The following is a 21,016-nucleotide window of genomic DNA, read 5'->3' as shown; positions in this document are numbered from 1 at the left end:
TTGTTGTCACATTCCAGTTCGATCTTTCTTATAAAGGTACCTTCACAACGTTTATTCCGCCAGAAAATTTAAATAAACAGCTACCAGGCAGTTATTTAGCATTTGACCTTAAATTGACCTTCTCAAGGTCACGAAAAAAACTTCAAAATATCATTTCGGACGTAAAATTTTCCACTCTTTTCGAATCCGGTGTCAGAAATAGGGGTTCCCATTTTAAAAAACCACTCTGACCTTCAAATAACCTTGAAAAGTAGTGTCAAGGTCAAAGCTAGTTACACAGATAGGTGACCCCCATTATCTTGAACAACTTTTGTCTGAATCATTTTTCCGTATCTGTCTTAGGTACAAAGAAATTTGGGTGCATAGATTAAAATGGCCCACCCTGTATAATTAATATTTTTATTCAAAATTAATTAAAAATATTTATTTTTTATTTAAATTATGTTTTATTTAAGTGAAATAAACATCACTATAAACTAATAAAATATCTAATCGTTCTAAGAAACATCCAAGCAATAATATTAAATCGTACATCTATTAGCATCTTCGGCTATTGGTTCTTATGTTATGTGTGTATTTTTCTCATACATCTTTGGATAAACCTATTGTATCCCAACATTAACAAAAAAAACTGATCAAAAGAAAACGAAGAAAGTGTTTAAAACGGCATATGTTATCAATAATTAGATTATGTAAATAAGATATTATAGGCAGTATATAGAATAGTAAATTAATTAATTAAAGGAACCTTAGCAAGGCATGGAAAGAATAAAAGAAGTTTTGGAATTTCTCGAAAACGGTTAGTTTAATCAGAAAGATTAACATTATATTATATTAGTATTTAAAATATTTCTAATACTTACTTATAATTATATTAGTATTTAAAATACTTCTAATACTTACTTATATTTCCGTCAGGTCACTTAAATCTTCTTCTTCTAGCCACTTAATTAATTCATCCTTTCTTTCCAAGTATTTATTATTGTCTATCTTTAATATGAAGCACTAAGCACGGATACTGAACATGTAACATAACTATGCATTGCACAGCACCAGCACGCATATCGTGCACGCGGAAATCAAGCGTAGAAGTCACGAATTAAGAATATATTCTTATTCATTAAGAATATCTAGTAAGAGGACTTAGAAAAGTATGCATTTTAAGAATACAATTTTTTCGATGTAATAGTATATGTGATTGCGTTTTATTTCTTCATCTTTTTCATTTTTATATAACGATTGTAGATTTGAGACATTTGTTGCAATCGCATCTTCTGGTGTTAAGAATCGTGCTGCAAAAGGACATTTTATCTCCACAATTCCATCATCTCCTATTAAACCATCTGGCGAAGCGCCTAAAAATGGTATTTCTGAATCTATAAATAATCCGCAACGCTTAATATTAATATTCAATGCACTTTCTATGCTTTCGCGTGCAACATCTTCGTATTCTGTTCCGTGTTTCATTGATTCCATATTTAATTGTTGTGGATATATTATTACTTTAACTCTTGATGCGCAAGAAGTACTTTTTCTCATTTTATATATGTGTCCAAAATGAGAAGCGGTGATCATTTTCGTGCGATAATATCTCCAAATACCGCTTGCTACTTGTTCCTTAGTTTCTTTTTCTATCGCTACTCGGTTCATTTACCAATCTCGTAGCATATGCATATGTTGCATTCTTCTTAATTCTAATTCGGCTGATGTTGCATCAGGTTTATCAGCCTGCGGACCATAATCTCTGTCTGCATGTCTTATTTTCCGTTATGTCGATCGTTTTTTCGTGTTTCGTGCACTTATTTTCTTCTCATTTTCCAATTGTGATGGTATTTCCCCTGGTTTTGTTTCCAAAATATAGCTTAGATGACTTATAGACTTGCCAGTATTAAATGCAACTACTGCAGCATTACAACGCGTTTCATATAAAGTTTCTACTCTGTTACTGTCTTTATTCTGCAATAAACTTTTGGCATTCCAATTAATATATTTTAATGCATTTTGCAGCTTTTCATATAGTCCACACTTTTTCAATTGTGGAATATAATTTTCTTTGTTTTCTTTTTGAGATCCATCACAGAAATATCCTATCTTTGCGCATTCATTATATAATATTCACCAAAAACATGACTTATTACATTATCTAGATCCATTTTTAGAGATTTAATCTTTTGCTGCATTGTGCTCTGTTCCTCCAAACGGTTCACTCCACAGCTTTTGTCACAGCTGTTCTAATTCGAAGTACACGATTCCCAATAACATTTTTTATTTTACCAAAACATCCTCTTGTTTTCGCTATTTCTTTTATTTTTGATGCCAAATTGCGCAATAAATGATTCCGACATTCAATTTTTTCTATAAAAACATTGGAGTATGAATTTGCTTGTATTATTTTTTTATATACGCTGCTATCTCCGTCTACTATATACATATATAGAATAAATTAGTCCGCGTTTTTCAATGCTTGTTTTAAATCCTTCCATGATCTGCTTCCATGCTTGTTGAACTGCAATCTCTGCCCCAATTTTTATAACATTTATGACTTGTAGGTTCTTTTCCAAACTTCTCTGCTTTTACACAAACTGCACAATATTTCTTACAGACATGTGCAGCACTTTGCTTGTTCGCACATCACATATTGTGCGTACACCTGATAAAGAATCATATCTTCCTGTTTTATATGATCTTTTCATCCAGCTTCCATCACCTATTACTGCTATATGTGGTATTCCATTTATTACCTCATTGCGTTGTAATGCTAATTCACGCTCTTCATTTGCAGCAGCATTCATGCTTTCTTCAACAGCTTTTGCGAATGCTTCAGCAGTAATTTCATGTATTATTTCATACGTTTTTTTTGCCATATACTCTATGTTCATAGCAGCACAACTTTCTTGTAATTGTGTATATCTTGTACCAGTTCCAGCCACTGCCCCTGTGTTCACATCTAGAGTTTCCTCAGGAGGTGGTTCACTCCAGACAAAGCTTTCAAAATTAGTCCATGCGCACGAGCACTAATAAATGTTAAGTCGCGAAAACTGCATTCTATTCCATGACAATGATCATCAAATTTTTCATGTAGTTGTTCAAAAAGATAAACAAAATCTACAATACATTTTCCTGGCTACCATTCTTATACTACCATTCTTTACACGGCATGCATCTATATTGCTATCTGTTATTAAAGTGTCATTTTCTTCAGTCTCACTGTCATCTTCTAACATTCTTTCCAATTCATTATCATTTAATGTATGTGTCATTTGTTCCTCATTAAACTCTATTTCAGTACCCATTGCAGCTAATTCGCCATAAAACATCTTGCAAAGCTCGCTCATCTTGATCTACTTGTATTGTGTCTTAATTAGTATTAATCTGCATTATCTCATTATTGATATTCTCTTCTGCAATTCTTTTTTTATTTAAATTATATATTTCTTTTAATTTCTGTCTTCTATAAATATGTAAATAAATGAATAAATAAATATAAAAACGCAAAACAATCTTTAATATATCGTGTGTATGCGTGTGTATATAAATTACAATAAAGTAAAGTAAAATTATATTTTTCCTTTATTCAATTTATAAATACACTCAACCCAATCTACTTATAATCATTATAATTAAATGATTGAAATTATTGCTTAGTTGGAGAATAGAAAAGAGGCAAAACGGGACGAATTCTCTAATAATAAAAATAATTCGCGTTAATAATAAGTGACTAAACTGTGGAATATGCGCGACTCTAGATCTTTTATCTACTAAATCTTTGAAATTGGCGCAGTGTTAGTGAACGTGTGACCATATACATTTTTACTCCCGACTGCTGCCAACCTACGGTTAGTTATAAGTAAATATTTTCTTCATGTGACTTTCAAATGACTATCCAAGGTCAAATAATTGCCACTATCTTAAGTAGTATAGCTAGGCCGGTTCTAACCCAGGTCCTCTCAGGGGGGATAAGGCGCGAGGGAACCGCGGGCGAGTGACGTCACGCGCTGGGAAGGGGGATCCGCGGCGCGACCGATGGATGAGGGGTCCGCGAGGAGAAGGGGGATCCGCGGAAAGAAGACGATGCGAAGGTGTGAGAAGGATAGCGCTACGTGTGGGAAAAGGATAGCGCTAAGTGTATGAAGAGGACAGTGCGACAAGGATGGCATCAACATACGACAAGGATGGCGTCAACGTGGGACAAGGACGACGCATTGTAAGATGACGCATAGGTGGGAGAAGGACAATGCAAAGGTAAGTGAGTGAATGAGTGACGAGCATATGAAAGAGAGAGACTTACAATTAGCGCGCGAGAGAGAACAATATTGCGAGAACAACGCGTGCGAGAGAGAACGATAGCGCGTATGAAAGAGAGAACGATAATATCGCGAAAATAATGACGAGTGTGATAGAGACAACGATAAAGACTTATAACTAGCGCGAGAGAGATAGCGCAAGGGAAGGGTGTGTAAATAAATACATTTTTTCAATTATAAATATAAAATATACATTTATTAAAGTGTAAATATATTTTTGTGTCATAGCGCGTGCGAGAGAGATTACTATACTTATTCTATCTAAGCGTGAGAGAAAGAGATAGCGCGAAAGAACAATGACGCGTGCCGAAGATAACGAGACTTATGATTAACGCGCGAGAGAGAGCGCAACGAAGATATCGCGAGACTTACAACTAGCGCGAGAGAGAGATGGCCAAATGATGGGAGCGCAAGGAAAGGTGTATAAATAATTGCAATTTTTTTCTTTTTTTTTTAAATTAAAATATATAAAATTTATTAAAATGTGTCTGTGTAATACATTTGTGTGTGTGTGTGTGTGTGCTTAATATAAAAATAAAAAATATATAATAATATATAATATATAATGATAAAAAAATAATAATATAATAATAAGATATAATAATATATAATAAAGAAATAATAAAATAAAATATATATATGGGGGGGGGGTGCGCCGGGCTCAGGGGGAGACCGCTCCTGGAAGGTTAAAAAGGCGATGCTCCGGGCTGAGGGGGGCCTCTCCTGGAACAGAAAAAGACATACATTTGAATAGTTTTTAATAATTTATTTTAGGATTTTTGATGTATTATAAATTGAAAGTTACTTACAATATTTTCCATAGTTCATCTTAATACAATACGCTCAATTTATATTTTGATACAGGTTTGTATTCATATTTCTTTTTATCATCGCGTAAACTCTAAAATCAAACATAATAGTTTTAAGTGTTTTAAATTTATTACACATCGACAAAAATATTTTCCTTCAACGTTTCCAAGTTCCGCCGTAGTATATTCTCATGCTCATCTTCTCCCAGTTTTTCAAAATCTTCTATTAATTCGAGATTTTCACGCGCAGTTTGTTTCCAATACATTTTACTTTAGAATGATTAAGTTCTATATTGAAACATTTACATTCATGATATTTTACAAATTCTCGCGAACATATTTCTCCAGCTAGGAGAAATATCCTCAACGAATTTGTGCGAGGTTTTTTCAAGCCAAGCACTTGATGTCTTATAAATTGAACGATTGAAGTTTTCAGATTCTTCTTTGAAAGTTGTTCCCGCTCTATTCGAAGTAATTCTTCATCTTGACTAATCCGAAAATGGAAATCAGGTTCCTCCTCCATTTCTCTCCTCTTTTTCTCCATCTCATCCATTTCTCTCTCCTCTCTCTCTCTCCATTTCTCTCTCCTCTCTCTCTTTCTCTCCATCCAATAATCATCATCATCCGTATCGTCATCAATGATAATAACGTCTTCTTCAGCCATTATACGTGACCAACGAAACACAGAATAATAACGAAAGAAATAATATTCTAATGTCGCAGACTTCTCTTCATTATATATCTTTTAATATCTTTTGTCTCATTCTAACTAGAGCATTACGTCTCATCTACCTCAGCATTTCTTTACATCTTTGGTGGAGCGTGTTGAGAAAATTATCAACTATTCTTATTCGTATGGAAGGAAAGAATTTAAATCACAGATGAAATAAAAATAATTATTTATTACACGCATCGTAAAGAATATCATTTACAGCACATGTTAGTAATTCGCAATCAATTAATGATTCGCTGTTAAAGACATCACTCTCGCGTATCGTTTTTACAACATCGCATACAGTAGTAATATTGTTACGTTGTAATACAGTTTCAAATTGTTTAAATTTTTCATTTACGAGATAGGTATTCTCGCATAACCAATTGTGCATATGATCGATACAATTTTCATAATTAAATAAATGTAATAATGTTTGTGGTTTCATATACAAAGAATTGTCGCATAATGTGATTTTTACAATTTTTGATTGATGCAAAATATGCATTTCGATCGTTAGATCTCCAATCCTTAATGGGGGAGCAGAAATTCGATTGTAGAAAACAGTCAATGTCTGCTTGCTTCTGCATCAACAAATTCCACGTTGAAAAAAGCAACACTATTTGATTGCCTCGATTATCACCGAGAATCAGCTCCACGTACGATACAGCTCCAACGCTTATTCCAATGTCCAAATACTTATACAACGTCAGGGTTAGAGCGTATCTTCTACCAAGTATACGAGTCGCACAACGAGGCTGAATGTTATAAAAATATAAATAATTAGATCACAATATTAAAAAATTAATAAAAAAGAAATTTTTTTAAATAATCGAATCTTACGTGACGTATTTTTGTTTTATACACGGTGGAGTTTTACCGTTTCGAATCGGAACGTAAAAATTCATGTTGATTTCTTCAGCAGTGAACCTTTCACATGCGCGATTGATGCAATACTGATCGTATTAGAATTATTATTAATTCAAATAGTATCACAAATTGCGATGTAGAGGGGATTATTGCTGACGCAACATTTTAATTTCCTCTAAAATTTTGTCGCGCCGATGTACGGCTGCGGTGACATCATCATCCCCAGAACAAAGATTTAGCTGAATGCGCTAAAATCGAGCACCGATGTACGGTTGCTCCTGATGCAATCACGTTAGATTTTTCTTCAAATATACGTGACAAAATGCGAAAAAAAAATAACGGCCAAGGTTAAAATGCGCATCTGAACAAAGATTTAGCTGAATGCGCTAGAATCAGATTAAAAAATTTGAACTTGTTAACGACGTTTCGATCAATGTGTACAGCATTGAAAACGAAGGCATTGTTCCGATACGTCTTACGGAGCAAAAGCGGGATAAGCATGTGAATCTGCTATACGTGGAAGACGGCAACAACGTCGGACATTAGTAGAGGGTATAGGCCGGTTCTAACTCAGGTCCTCTCAGGGAGGTGCGAGGGGATCTCAGTGGAGCGGGGGGGATGACGTCACGCGGGATTTCGGTGGCGCGGGGGCTGCGGAGCGGGGGGACGCACGTGTTGGATGTTTTATGACAAGAATAAACAAAAAACAGCGGTATTCCTTTGAAGAGGATTTTGGGCCTAACCCAAAATCATTTTCCCTTTTTTTATTTTATTTTATTTTATTTTATTTTATTTTATTTTATTTTTTAAGGAAAAATTTTAACAGCGCCGATGTTCGGTTGCTTTGTGCTCTCGCGGTACACACCTAATATAAATAATTCTAGATTTTTTCAAATTACGCGTCGCACAAATTTATAAACAATATAAAAAAATGGCGACCCAGAATAATTTCTCTCTATCCCTTTCTCTCTCTATTCCTCTATCTTTATCCCTCTCTCTTTCTCTCTCTATCCCTTTATCTCTCTCTGTCATCTCTGTATTATCGCAAGTATAAACAATATTACCGATGTCCATTTAATAAACAATATAAATAGAGGTATTCTTTTGAAGGATTGGGCGGATGGAAATACGTGCGAAGAAATTACATCATGATTTAGACTTATTAAAACTCTTTATTCTTGTTTTATATATTTTTCTTACGTACTATGGACTAAAAACTAAAGCTGCCAGCTCGCAATCGACGAGCTGATGCTTGTTGAAAGCGTCACTCACGCGTATTACATTTAATATTTCTTTCGGATTTATTACAGTGGACGCGATATTGGAGAATTGCGTAAACTTGACATCAACTGTTTGGATAATTTTATCCAATCGATCAAAAGTTACATCTATGCATTGATCGAGATCAAACATACGATGTAACGTCGATTCGATCATCATCATGCATACGCTTGAAGATTCGAGACTTATGAGTTTGACGTCGTTAATCGTACGAACTCTCACTGTTAGCGGTCCAACGCTTATGAAATTGTAGTCATTTTTAGAGTCGTTTCAAAGGAAATTTTGAATATTGCGACGTTGCTCGTAGAGTCCCTTCCACGTTTCGAGAGATAATATCAATTCCTTTCCTCGATGATCTCCTATGGCAATCTCCACGTAACTCGGTGGACCCACGTTGATACCAATTTCGAGGAATTTGAATTCCGTAGCTGTCAATGCATATCGTCTACCTAGTGTACGAATCGCACGACGCTCGAACGAAATGCTACAGAAAAAATTAAAATTAAATAATAGTAATAATACAATTTGTAAAAATAGAAAAAATAAAAAAAAGTTAAACGAAACTTACTCGTCACATTTGTTCTCAAACGATGGAATTTTATCACGACTCGGTACGTAATTATTCACGCATCTTCCGATGCCGCTGCTGCTGCCTCTTCTTTCGACGTAGTACATTTATCTGAGGTTATGAAAAGTGAACCACGAGCGGTTAACGTGACACTGATCGTACAAGAATTAACCGAGTATACATGACGCTCATTTTCCAAAAGTATAATGTGGTGGGGGATCAATGCTTCTAACACTTTGAATTTTAGGAGAAGGGGGAGACGACGCTCAGACAAAAAAATTCTTAGAAACGCAAGGAAAGGTCTAGGGAGGGGAAATAAGAGATAAAACATATTAATGTTTACATATTTTATTTTCTTGCAATTCTTTCTGGCGTTGCGACCACCAGTTAAATATTTTAAATACATTTTGTAATACGCAATTCTTAACATGCTTGCCATATCGCATACTATTGGTAATATCTAATTTATTTAGAGAATCAATATCTTCATAGTCTGCATCCAAGGTTTCAATAATATAGCCGTTTCCCACATCGCCTAGTATATCGGTCAGCCATTTTCGCTTTTCAAGTCCTTTAACGTACACGACAGATGATTCTTCTTTTTCTTCTTCTTCTTCTTCGTGTATCGTACCAACGACAGCTGTTGTAATTACACGCTGAGCCAAGTCATATGGGACGTTTCCATCTTCCCATTGTAATCCATGATGATTTCTAATCACCCATGAAACTTGACGTTGGTCAGATTTTGTAAGCACGCTCCACGGTACAGGACTTGCGAAAAAATAATGTGAGAGAACATACAACATTGCGAATGGATTCTGTCGCTCGTTGATCAAATGGGCGTAAAGACGCGTCCGACCTCCTCCCACATACATCCCTATCTTTCTCTGGAGGCCTGCCCCGGCCCTATCTTAGGGTCCATCCGCCACTGCTATTTGGTACAGTGGGGATTTTAGTATATACTAAAGGGATCTTGGGGGATGTGGTCACTCTACGGCGTTGTGCTCGTCGGTGCCGTTTTATACGGAAGGCTAGTCGGAAGCCAGCATGTACGCGAATACCTCCACCGGCACTTATTTGGTCAGCGAGCGACCTTTTCAAGGATCCTCCATGGCAATCGGCATTGCATCCATCGAGCAAGATACCAACATCGCTCTGGAGTCGCATATCACTGTGTTAAAAAGCAGCATTAGGTGTGAGATCTGGATAGCTCAGTGGTCTAGAGCAGTTGCCCGGAAAGCGAAAACTCGGGTTCGATTCCCGATCCAGCCACTTGCGCCTCACATATTTTTCTAGTCTGCGAATATTGTTTTCTAGCAATTATTCGTTAGGCTGAAAAATGTGTGAATGCTCTCTCCACAGGATATGCGTCAATGCCGTTGCCACGGATGGATTCTGTCGCTCGTTGATCAAATGGGCGTAAAGACACGTCCGACCTCCTCCCACATACATCCCTATCTTTCTCAGGATTGCAGCTTCCTTCACGAAGAATAGTGTGTCGATGATAAATCCTTGCAGATCCACAAACGTTGGTATAGACATGACGAGATCTCTCTCTTTCTCTCCGATGCATCAGTCGAAAGGAATGACAAACTCTAAAATCATCTCGCAACACTTTAATTTATATCCTGCTCCTCCTCCCCTCTCTCTTGTGTCGATGTTATCGCTTAGGTGATTTTGCGTACAACGTTGGTCAACGGATTGTACTGGATCACGCGATCGTGTATGATGAAACAGTACGCAGTGGTATTCATCGGCACGTTCTCCTTACATTCGAATTCCAATCTCACATTCACGGTTGTGGTCTTGACCGATTCGTTTTGTCGAGAACAATCGATAATCACGAACGGACCGTTAAGTAGAAACGTCGAGACGGTGAGACTTGGTTCGAGATACTCATATCCGTAGTTCTTGCAGAAGCACGTGTACGTGTCGTAGAGAATGGACCATCTGTTTTTATCGAAATCCAGATTCATATCGTCGTATGGATAACATTCCGAGTTCAGATAGAGTTTCACGTTGATCAATTTGCAGTCGTCGAATCGACTCGTATCCTTAGACATGATATTTCTCCAGCTTGTCTGCAGAGCGAAGACAACGTATCGTGGTTTCTCCAACTGAGTCGCGATCTTAATGGCCCACGAATGCTTGGTTGTACGCTGCAATAGCGGAAACTCGTACAGATCCCACGAGCGAAAACCCATGCTGAGATATCGTCCGCTTTCCAGAGCACGCAGCATCGACAGCTTTTCGATCTCGCTCAACAGCACGTGTGGCATTCGCCATTGTATCTTGAATATGTTGATCACAGGCTCCAATGTCGAATCTTCAAACAGACAATTGTTGTCGTTGCGCGATCGTATTAAGATCAATTCGTGACGGGCGTTAATCACCACGCGTCTGTAATCCTCGCAAAATCCCAATAACATGTAGAGCGGTACGCAAAAATTGAAGTGTCCATTCGCATGGATCGGCGAATCCCAGCCGGCGTTCCTCATAATCACGTTTCTATTGGATGATACTGTTACATAGTGTTTGAGCGTAGTAGTTATTCCTATGTTTCTATTGCGATCAATCTCAACGCCATCGAGTTCGTATCGAATCTCATCGAACATGAATGCGACGCAATTATTTCCCAGTATCACATCACTTCCTTCAGCTGGTTTGGTTTTCGTTAGTTCTCCCTCGATGTATAGGAAACTCTCATACGGCAATGTATACAGATCCTGTTGTTGTATGGGTATTCTTATCTCGTCACTGTGTCCGAACGTTGTATTGGCGAACGGGTTGTACGCGTGACTCTAGAGCTTGACGATACGATCGTCAAAGATCGGTTCGTCACCGATGTTGAGAATGTCGGTCATCGTTCAGCTGTTTCGCATCGCGAATCCCAAAGATTGTAAAAACGCAACGTTCGATGCACTGAGTTTCTTTTTCTTGGATGATTGGATATTAGCGAACGTCGACGTTGTTGTTGTTGTCGTCGCTGGCCTCGTAAAGATTGTGTTATCTCTCACGTCCTTCGATCCGTTCAACACGAGCATCTCATACGTCGCATACGTACGTTATCGTCGTAGCCGTCGTACGTGCTATCTTATGGTGATCTCTTCTCCTCGAAAATCAAGCAATTGTCCGGTCTGATCGACAACGCGTAACGTTAAATCCGTAATGCTCCGCGCAATGATCGGTAGGTAAATGATCTGCGCAGGCGTTTCAGATATCTTATATCCCGGTGGTACCCTCGGTGAAAATTCATGTATCGTATGAACGAGTTTACCGTTGTTGTACGTACCCGCGGTCACGTTATACTCTATACGGATAATATTCACGTTGATAATGTTAATCGGCATGTTCGATTCGTACCATCTTCGCGGCTCGAGAATACGATTCGAGAATCCTAGCAGCGATCCAATGTTGTTGGGCTTGCTAAAGTTTATTCTGTAGGCGCATTTGATCTCGCTCCTCATCGTATTGTAGTTAGCGCGGAGCACTATCGGATATTCTCCATCTTCATGTTCAATGTGTTTCTTATCACGTCTCCGTAAAATTGCATGTTTCAAAAATTCATGTATATTTTGCAACTCATACGATCCCTCGGAAATCATAATTTGCGCGTCGTCTTTACCAAAGTAAAATTTATTATTCGAGGAATTCACATTCGGTCGTGTGATAAGTCTCAAAATCCGTTAGGCCGAGCTCGTATTCATCGTCGCTCAAATCTACGGTGGGAAAGAAATTTGCCGTGAGAACGCTACTCTTCCCAGTCAACGTGAATGTCATAGACATGTCGACAAAACTGTTTAACGAATACTGAGTTAAATAGCGCAATATCTGTCTTTAAATTCGCATGCATCGACCGTTCGAAGAAACTGCAAGCACAATTGTCCGCAGATGCTCTGATCGTAAGTTTGAACAGGTGTGTAATTGTACTGTATCTTCGTTACGTTTCGTCCGAGGTATCGCACCAATTCATTCGGTGGTCGAAGATTGCCGAAACTGTCGAAATATATAGCGCGATTCCCCCTCTTTGCATATGCTACCCAATGAGTACCTGGTCCTTCGACGCTATCCAAATACAATGCCGCTCTCGTTTTGATATATACCACTGATCGGTAATGAGTTGCGCATGAAAACATCTCTAAAATATGGAATGCGTATACGTTTTGCCAGTTGCAGCAATTGTACGTTGGTAGTTGCGCCCTGCGACATTTTTAGCGTCTCTTTGACGTTTTTTTTTTTCTCGTTGAGGCTCCTCGTCCGTATTTGTAAGGAGCGAGATATAATCCGCGACCTTCCATGGCGCGATTGTGACGTATATAATACAACGTTACACATCATCCAGCCAGTAGAGCGACTTTTTAGTTGCGGGCAACAGATATTCCTACCTCAAGGAAACTGTTTATCTGACAATACATTTGAAAAATTACTGTTTTAAAAAACAAAAATATTTATAAAATATTTTATAATTTAATTATATTTAATTAAACCCCTATAAAACTATAGAAGTTGAACACATATAATTTTGTTTTTAAATATATTTAACATATATTTAATATAAGTTTTTTAAATTAAGAAATGTATAGATACCTTAATCTATACACACCGTGTACATAATGTAATAGACTAATCCGTCATACAACAATTTATGATAAATATTGCTCGATAAATATTTCCTCTATTATTTTATTAATGAAATTAACATATTACATAGACAGGAACATATTACATAGACAGGAAACTTAAACATTTTCTAACTTCTTTCTGCAAAAAAAATTTTTTATTTATTTATCTAATAGAAATCCTCAGAAAATTTGCATTTGTATTAACCAAATTTGTAATAATTATCATTTCGTAACAAATAACTTTATAAACAAATGTTAAATAATCGTTACTCTTCAGCAATTTCATATGCCTATGTATTGCCATTTCTATTATATTGTACAAATAATAAATAGTAAAATATCAAGAATTCGTAATTGCTATTGATAAAGATTTATTTAATACTGCTTTTAAATGACAGAAGAAAATCATAGATCTTTGACATGCGATTTTAATTAATAATTAATTAATAATTAAATTTTAATCAGGTACTATTCTGTGTTTTAATAAAAACTTATTGTAAAAAAACGTAAATAAAGAGATACAAAAATATATATTGTGACGTGACGTTTTTCTGAACCGTCCGTCACAGGGGCGAAAATCGACCATGGCAGTCTTTTTCGGGGTCTGCGTCCCTTCCATAGCGGAGAAGTAACGGTCCTGCGTTTGCGCTACGCGCGTTTACGAATTTTCACGTGATCTCGATATAGCGGCGAGAATCGGTGTCTTAAACTATGGAAAATTCTATCTCATTGTCTGAAGGAAGATTGGAGCGAATCAGCGCAGGAAATTAGAAGACAGAGAGTGGAGCCCTGGCTAGAAGCCGCGGGAGCACGTCAAGTCAGGTTATCATTTCAATATTATAATTATCTCGCTACTGTCGAACAAAACATCGGCCGTTAATTCTATTAATTATTCCTAGCAGCCAAGAGGGTTCCCGACAAGAGGACGAAATACTGAATTTGTAAAGTCGATGAGGGGAAGTCCACTCTGTACAAAAAGACACGTGAGAGACATGGAGCATTGCTACATCAACTCCGGCCCGGACTTTGAAACATGGGCCAGGATTACGTGAACGACCGGCGGACGGAAACCCTGAGTCCGAGAAGGATCCCAGCGGAGCGAGAGCGAACGCTGCCATAAATGTCGTTCATAAGCTGAAAGGGCCTAATTACAGCCGTGACAATTGATAACGGCGCGACACGACCCTGCGCCAATTAGAATTTGCCAAGCGAGGATCAGAATAATGCGCTACCGGCGTGTCTCCCGTGAGCCTTTTTCTCCTCATTGTCCGCCCAGCTTTCAATAAAAGAGGACGTAGCCTCCAAACCTCCACACCCGCTGTCACTATCGTAAAATTGTCCGAGACTCTTTTGAGACGACCAAGTTGTGAGGCCACCGATTTCATGCCGTGCTTGGATGGATCGTAATTAACGCTCATAATAATCGCATCGCTCTAATTGGTTTTGGTTTCGTTCGCGTAGTCCGTTCGATACATTCTTTAATTTCGCGTTTGCTGACGATCGATGAGCAGATCGATCCATCCATGCCTAGGACATTTTACCGCGACTTCTCCAGGAACCGCCGCCGCCAGTCACTCTGTAAATCTTGTGTTTGCGTCTTTATGTAATTGAGTTGTAAGCTATCGTGTTCTTTGTGTTCTCGTGCGATAACTTACGTATCGATATCGATCAGTTCGCGCTTCTACGCATTTCGTACACAACTCGATGAAATTCATTATTGCGTCTTTATCATTTTGCGTATACCGAGTGAATGAGTATCGACATTATCGTTTATATTTGCGGCAATCTTTAGCGGCCTGCTGTGAACGCTGCGCGGGCTCGCGAACTCGATTGTTGTCGCGCGGATCGAGACCGAGATATTTTACGGAAAATTAGACCGAAAATGCCGCGATTGTATTAATTCGATGGTATCTTATCGTTGTTTAGTTTTTTTCATCCGGGTCGTTCGTTTGTATTTTGATCCATCTCGCTCGCGCTCGATAACCACCGCACACATCGATGCGCGTGGGCATAGGTCCTACCTCGTAACTTCATCGACTGCGAGCCTATTAATCGATTTCGCTGCGTTAATTGCGTCGATCACGCACTGTATTTTTATCTTTATCTCCCTATTTGTTTTAATACATTATTTTACTATATTACAAATATGTTCTGGCTATTTTCGGCTTTGTTCTCGATCTCCTGTCCTTCATTCTGATTGACCCAACCTTCTCTCCGTTACATTACTGAGCTATCGAGCTGATTAACATCCTAAAATCCATCGTATTCCTCTCCGTCTCCATTTTCGTTTAATGTCGATATTTTTTGTGTAATTTTGTATGGTACGGTCTCCCATACCTGGCGCTCAATCATTTAGAGAATTTTCGCGAGTATTCTAGAGTTGAGACGTGAGATCGCGGATCGCGCCAAAGGTGTGTTGTGGAGCCGATCGTGCGGCCCCGTACGGTCCAAGAAAAGCACGATTACAAATTGGCGCCCAATGTGGGATTCTGACAAAATTAAAACGAGGCAATAAAATCAAATCAGCAAGATAGATGGAGCTAGGAGAACGAGAACCCTTTCTCTTCACGTGATTACTAATTTTTGAATAAAAATTGAGCTTGACTACTGTTGAACATTGATATTGAATATATTTGTGATATTCTCGTGATGATTTTGTGCTAATAAAATTTTCTTCCAGGGAAATTCTATAACTTTTATGTAATTTGTGTTACATGGATTATCTGTGGGAAACATGGAATTTCGTGTGCCAAGTAAAATTAAAATTGAGGAACAAAATAATATTTGCGTTGCCGGTTATATTATATGATCGCTAATATTTCGTTTGTTTCGTGTCGTGTTTGAATTGTGCTTGCTCAGGTTACGAAAAAAAGTCGTCGCGTCATTGTTCAATTTCGTTGTCGAGTTTAGTTAGTTTTTGCGTTCCATTGTTCTCGCAGAATATTCTCGCGTGTGTTTACATTTACGATTCGTGTGACTTTGGGGAATTAGATTGCACGATTTTAAAATTGATACAGTCCGTCCGCGTAAACTTCGGAAGCCCGCAGCAAGTATAGAAATATCGATCTTTGTTTAATTGTTTTAAATGATCTTTAGCGATTTAATTCGGGAATTTGATAAATCTTAACCATGTCGCAAGAACGAATCCGGTTTAGTCGGATTTATTCATTGTCAGCGGAAGAGCTTAAAGGGAATCCTTCAATCTATCTGTTTTATCGACAAGGCACTGTAATTTTTTGGCATGTGGCATTTTTTATTGCCTGCATAGAATTAAAAATCCTTTTCTACGGTTGAAGTATAGATGTAAACAGACATGGCGAAGTCTATTATATACTGAGAAAGAAGAAAAAGTAAAAAATTATATATTTATTTATCGACTTCTTAGAACAACATGACGTCTAAAGCTATCACGTCATAAAGACATTAGCCTTGCATAAGTGTTTTGTAACTTTATGCATATCCAATAGCGAACTGCACAGTAAAAACGTGTGAAACTGTGAAAATTGAGTTTAGTAGTCTAAGTAATAAATGACACATATTTAAAAATTTTGGTCCGTATGTACCTGAGATGTCGGTAAATTAGAGTGGAAAAAGCCGTCGAATGAGTATAATTTTATCAACTTTTGAGAATGAGTAATGATTCTGAACAATTACCAAAGTTTTATTTTAATAATTTTGGTTTTTTATATACTCTTACCTTAATGCCTTATCAAATTTAGGATCATAATTCAGCTTGGATATCATGGGTATAGCATCAGAGGTCTGCGGATAATCAATATCCTTTACATGAAGTCTATTTAGAAGCATATAAGTCATTTCTCCTGGCAATGGTTGATTGCTCATTTTTTTAAATTTTTGTGCCGAATTTATCAGTTTCCACAATGTAATGAAACAACCGATTCCCTGCAGGCACTCAACAGTCATATAAACATTTGGTAATTTATATAAGGGGTTATGGATAAAGTCATCGTAAGAGGATAAACTCAAAAATTCGGTTATGGCTTAATGCTTATGGCTTAAGTTTTTTCATGTGTACCCGGCCTTACATCATTTTAGGCATAAATCATAAAGTATGCGTAATCAGCACTACATTAAAAATATAAAGTGTTCTTCCCATCGCAAATGCACACAGTTGATAAAGTAGGAAATTTTTTCACATATGAAAAATGTAATTATTTATTACTTTGTAATTATTAAGCCGAGTCTACAATAGGTGTAGTAAGCTTTAAGCCTTGAGAAATTAACCAATTGAATTTACTGGTCATTACAAATGTGTGGCCGTTACGAACGTGGCCGTTACGAACGTGTGGCCGTTACGAACGTGTGGCCGTTACGAACGTGTGGCCGTTACGAACGTGTGGCCGTTACGGATGTGTGGCCATTACGAACGTGACCGTTACGAACGTGGTCAAATCGAACTTTATTCAATATTTCCCGTGGCCATTCCGAACGTGGCCGTTCCGATCGTGGTCAAATGGAACTTTATTCAATATTTCCCGTGGCTATTCCGAGCGTGGCCGTTTCGAACGTGGCCATTACAAACGTGTGGCGGTTTCGAACGTGGCCGTTACGAACGTGGTCAAATCGAACTTTATTCAATATTTCCCGTGGCCATTCCGAACGTGGCCGTTTCGAACGTGGCCGTTTCGAACGTGGCCGTTTCGAACGTGGCCGTTCCGAACGTGGCCGTTCCGAACGAGTGGCCATTACGAACGTGGCCGTTTCGAACGAGTGGCCATTACGAACGTGGCCATTTCGAACGTGGCCATTTCGAACGTGGTCAAATTTATCCGTGGCCATTTCGAACGTGGCCATTTCGGACGCTCCCGTTTCTGCCTATCTCTCGTACTCGTTCCGTAATTAGTTAACTATTTTCACTTATAGTTTAAAAACTAAGCTCCGGGCAAAATTTTACAAAAGGAAAAATCGTCTTAGAATTCACTCAAAAATTCGATATTTTAAAGACAAATGTTTGTTTAGAATCAACCTGTATATGTACACTCAGTCCAAAGAAAAAAAGCGGTACACTTAAAATTTGGGAAAAAATCACCAAATTTCAAATGACGATAACTTCGTAAATAATAATGATAGAAAGGTCTGTAAAAAATGAAACTGAAGCTTGGAATCTCTACTTTAAAAACCGATTTATTTCAATGTTGCGAGATAAATTTATTTAAAATGGCGGATGACAAAGCAAGAGCATGCGAAATTGAAAAATAATGGTTCGGGTTTGCCACGGCACATGGCGTGAGTCAAATGTCGCAACTCAATGGGATAAAAAGCATATGATAGTACAGAGTTTCTTCTTTAAAATGCTCTTTTATTCATCTCGATACGATGATTTTTCGCCGAGACATTCGCATTTGAATAAGAAGGCAGCTTTTTACTGTAAATGCGAATAACTCTCCAAAAAATCATTGTATCGAGACGAACAAAAAAGCATTTTAAAAAGGAGACTGTACTCACATGCGTTTTATCTCATTGAGCTGCGACATCAAACTCTCACCATGTGCCGTTGCGAACTCGGGCCATTTTTTTTCAATTTTGCATGCTCTCGTTTTGTCATCCATTTTCAGAAAAATCGTACAAAATTGCAATCATATAAAATTTCAAAAACTAGAAATACGAACCTTTAAAACGCTTTTTGTAAAATCCTTCTAGCTGTATTAGGTGCTGAGATATTCAATTTTGAATTTTTAGCGACGCCGAATTGCAAGAATAAAAATTCCGTGGTTCGCTAGTACCGCAGTATCTTAAGACTCCAAACCGTACTCGTGGTTGTGTGCGTATTAGTGATTGTGGGTCCGCGCGCAGGCGCACGTGTGCGTGTGTATGTGTTAGTGAGTGTGCGTGCGTGTATATGTATATGCGTCTATATGTATGTACGTGTGTGCGTGCGCGCGCGCGTGTGTGTTGTGTGCGTTCACCTCAAAGATAAGGACCCCGTGGCTCGTCAGCTTCACGGTATTTCACGACTCCAAACCCTTTTTGTACGTACATTTGTGCGCGAGTATGTGTATGTGTGTGTGTAATAAAGAGAGAGAAAGAGAGGACACTGTATTAGTAGTGTGTGTGACCACCTCTTGCACGAATTACACACACATACACGCACGCACGCATACTCACTAACAACATACGCACACAACCACGAGTACGGCTTGGATTCTTAAGATACCACGGTACTAGCGAACTACGGAATTTTTATTCTTACAATTCGGCGTTGCCAAAAATTCAAAATTGAATATCTCAGCACCTAATACAGCTAGAAGGATTTTACAAAAAGCATTTTAAAGGTTCGTATTTCTAGTTTTCGAAATTTTATATGATTGCAATTTTGTACGACAATTTTTCTGAAAATGGCGGATGACAAAACGAGCGCATGCAAAATTGAAAAAAAATGGCCCGAGTTCGCAACGGCACATGGCGATAGTTTGATGTCGCAGCTTCATGAGATAAAACGCATATGAGTACAGAGTCTCCTTTTTAAAATGTTTTTTTGTTCGTTTCGATACAATGATGTTTTTGAAGAGTTATTCGCATTTAAAGTAAAAAGCTGTCTTCTTATTCAAATGCGAATGTCTCGGCGAAAAATCATCGTATCGAGATGAATAAAAAAGCATTTTAAAGAAGAAACTCTGTACTATCATATGCTTTTTATCCCATTGAGTTGCGACATTTGACTCACGCCATGTGCCGTGGCAAACCCGAACCATTATTTTTCAATTTCGCATGCTCTTGCTTTGTCATCCGCCATTTTAAATAAATTTATCTCGCAACATTGAAATAAATCGGTTTTTAAAGTAGAGATTCCAAGCTTCAGTTTCATTTTTTACAGACCTTTCTATCATTATTATTTACGAAGTTATCGTCATTTGAAATTTGGTGATTTTTTCCCAAATTTTAAGTGTACCGCTTTTTTTTGAACTGAGTGTATATATATGGTTACGCGGTGGGATATATATATATATATATATATGTATATATATATGTTTATGTATACGCTTATCCTAATTGTTTTTAACAAATTGACGTAATTATTTCTAACTCTACTTATTTTATTGAAAGAATGCAAGTAACGTCACGTTGAATCGTCACTGGTTGTACATAGAATATCGATTGGTGAATCCTCAAGATGTCTTAATGTTTTTGCGTGCAATAATTTCATTTATGTCGCGGTGGGATAGAGTTAAAAGAGTAAATTAATTTCATTTTATAATATATTAGATCCATTTGATAGTAATTTATTGCAGCTAATTTATATCGCGGTGGGATACATGCGAATATAATTTTGTGCAACAATCTTTATTCTTCGGAGTTAATATTTATAACAGTTAAGTTCTTGAGCTGATTTAATAAGAATTATTGCATGTACTTAATTCTAATATATACGCATTAATGGTAAATTCGTTTGAGAATATAAAGTGTCTCTTAATAATATTCATATGAAATAATATTAAAGCGGAATATTCCTTAGCTTTGAAGTTTGGAATGCATCGAGGCTCGAGCACTTCTGAGAAATGCAATCGCTTGGGCGCTTCCAGGAAGCGATAAGGAAAATAGCGCGTTGTATTTAGCCTTGAGTTCATACGATCAATACGTCGGTAATGTCGGTAACATCATTATCTCATGTTGGTATTACCTTATGTCGGTAATGTAGGTAATGTCATTATCATATGTCGGTAATGTTATTATCTTATGCCGGTAATGTAGGTAACATCATTATCCTATGTCGACAGTTAAAGTTAATTTTAATTATATGTAGGTAACTTTAAGCTTATACTAGTTTAACACAAGAAGGATTATATGTATATTCTCAAGAATATTAAAAGTAATATGCTACTAAGCATTGA

General features: G+C 37.4%; 1 protein-coding gene and 2 pseudogenes across 1 annotated transcript; all 3 read right to left on the bottom strand.

The window, feature by feature from the left end:
- Positions 1-1,143: 1,143 nt before the first annotated feature.
- LOC145973743 (uncharacterized) lies at positions 1,144-2,693 on the bottom strand (annotated as a pseudogene).
- Positions 2,694-7,959: 5,266 nt separating this feature from the next.
- On the bottom strand, positions 7,960-8,651 carry LOC145973742 (uncharacterized; annotated as a pseudogene).
- A 1,560-nt stretch (positions 8,652-10,211) lies between these two features.
- Positions 10,212-10,748, bottom strand: LOC145973740 (uncharacterized). The gene has a single exon (XM_083103319.1). It carries the CDS (start codon positions 10,746-10,748, stop codon positions 10,212-10,214), a length of 537 nt encoding a protein of 178 aa, XP_082959445.1.
- Positions 10,749-21,016: the final 10,268 nt, after the last annotated feature.

Source organism: Camponotus vicinus, unplaced genomic scaffold (assembly GCF_025532165.1).
Source record: "Camponotus vicinus isolate PSW18456_S1 unplaced genomic scaffold, iyCamVici1.0 SCAF_6, whole genome shotgun sequence".
Classification (NCBI taxonomy): domain Eukaryota; kingdom Metazoa; phylum Arthropoda; class Insecta; order Hymenoptera; family Formicidae; genus Camponotus; species Camponotus vicinus.
The sequence above is the reverse complement of the archived record's forward strand: the minus strand, read 5'-3'. Positions and strand labels throughout refer to the sequence as shown.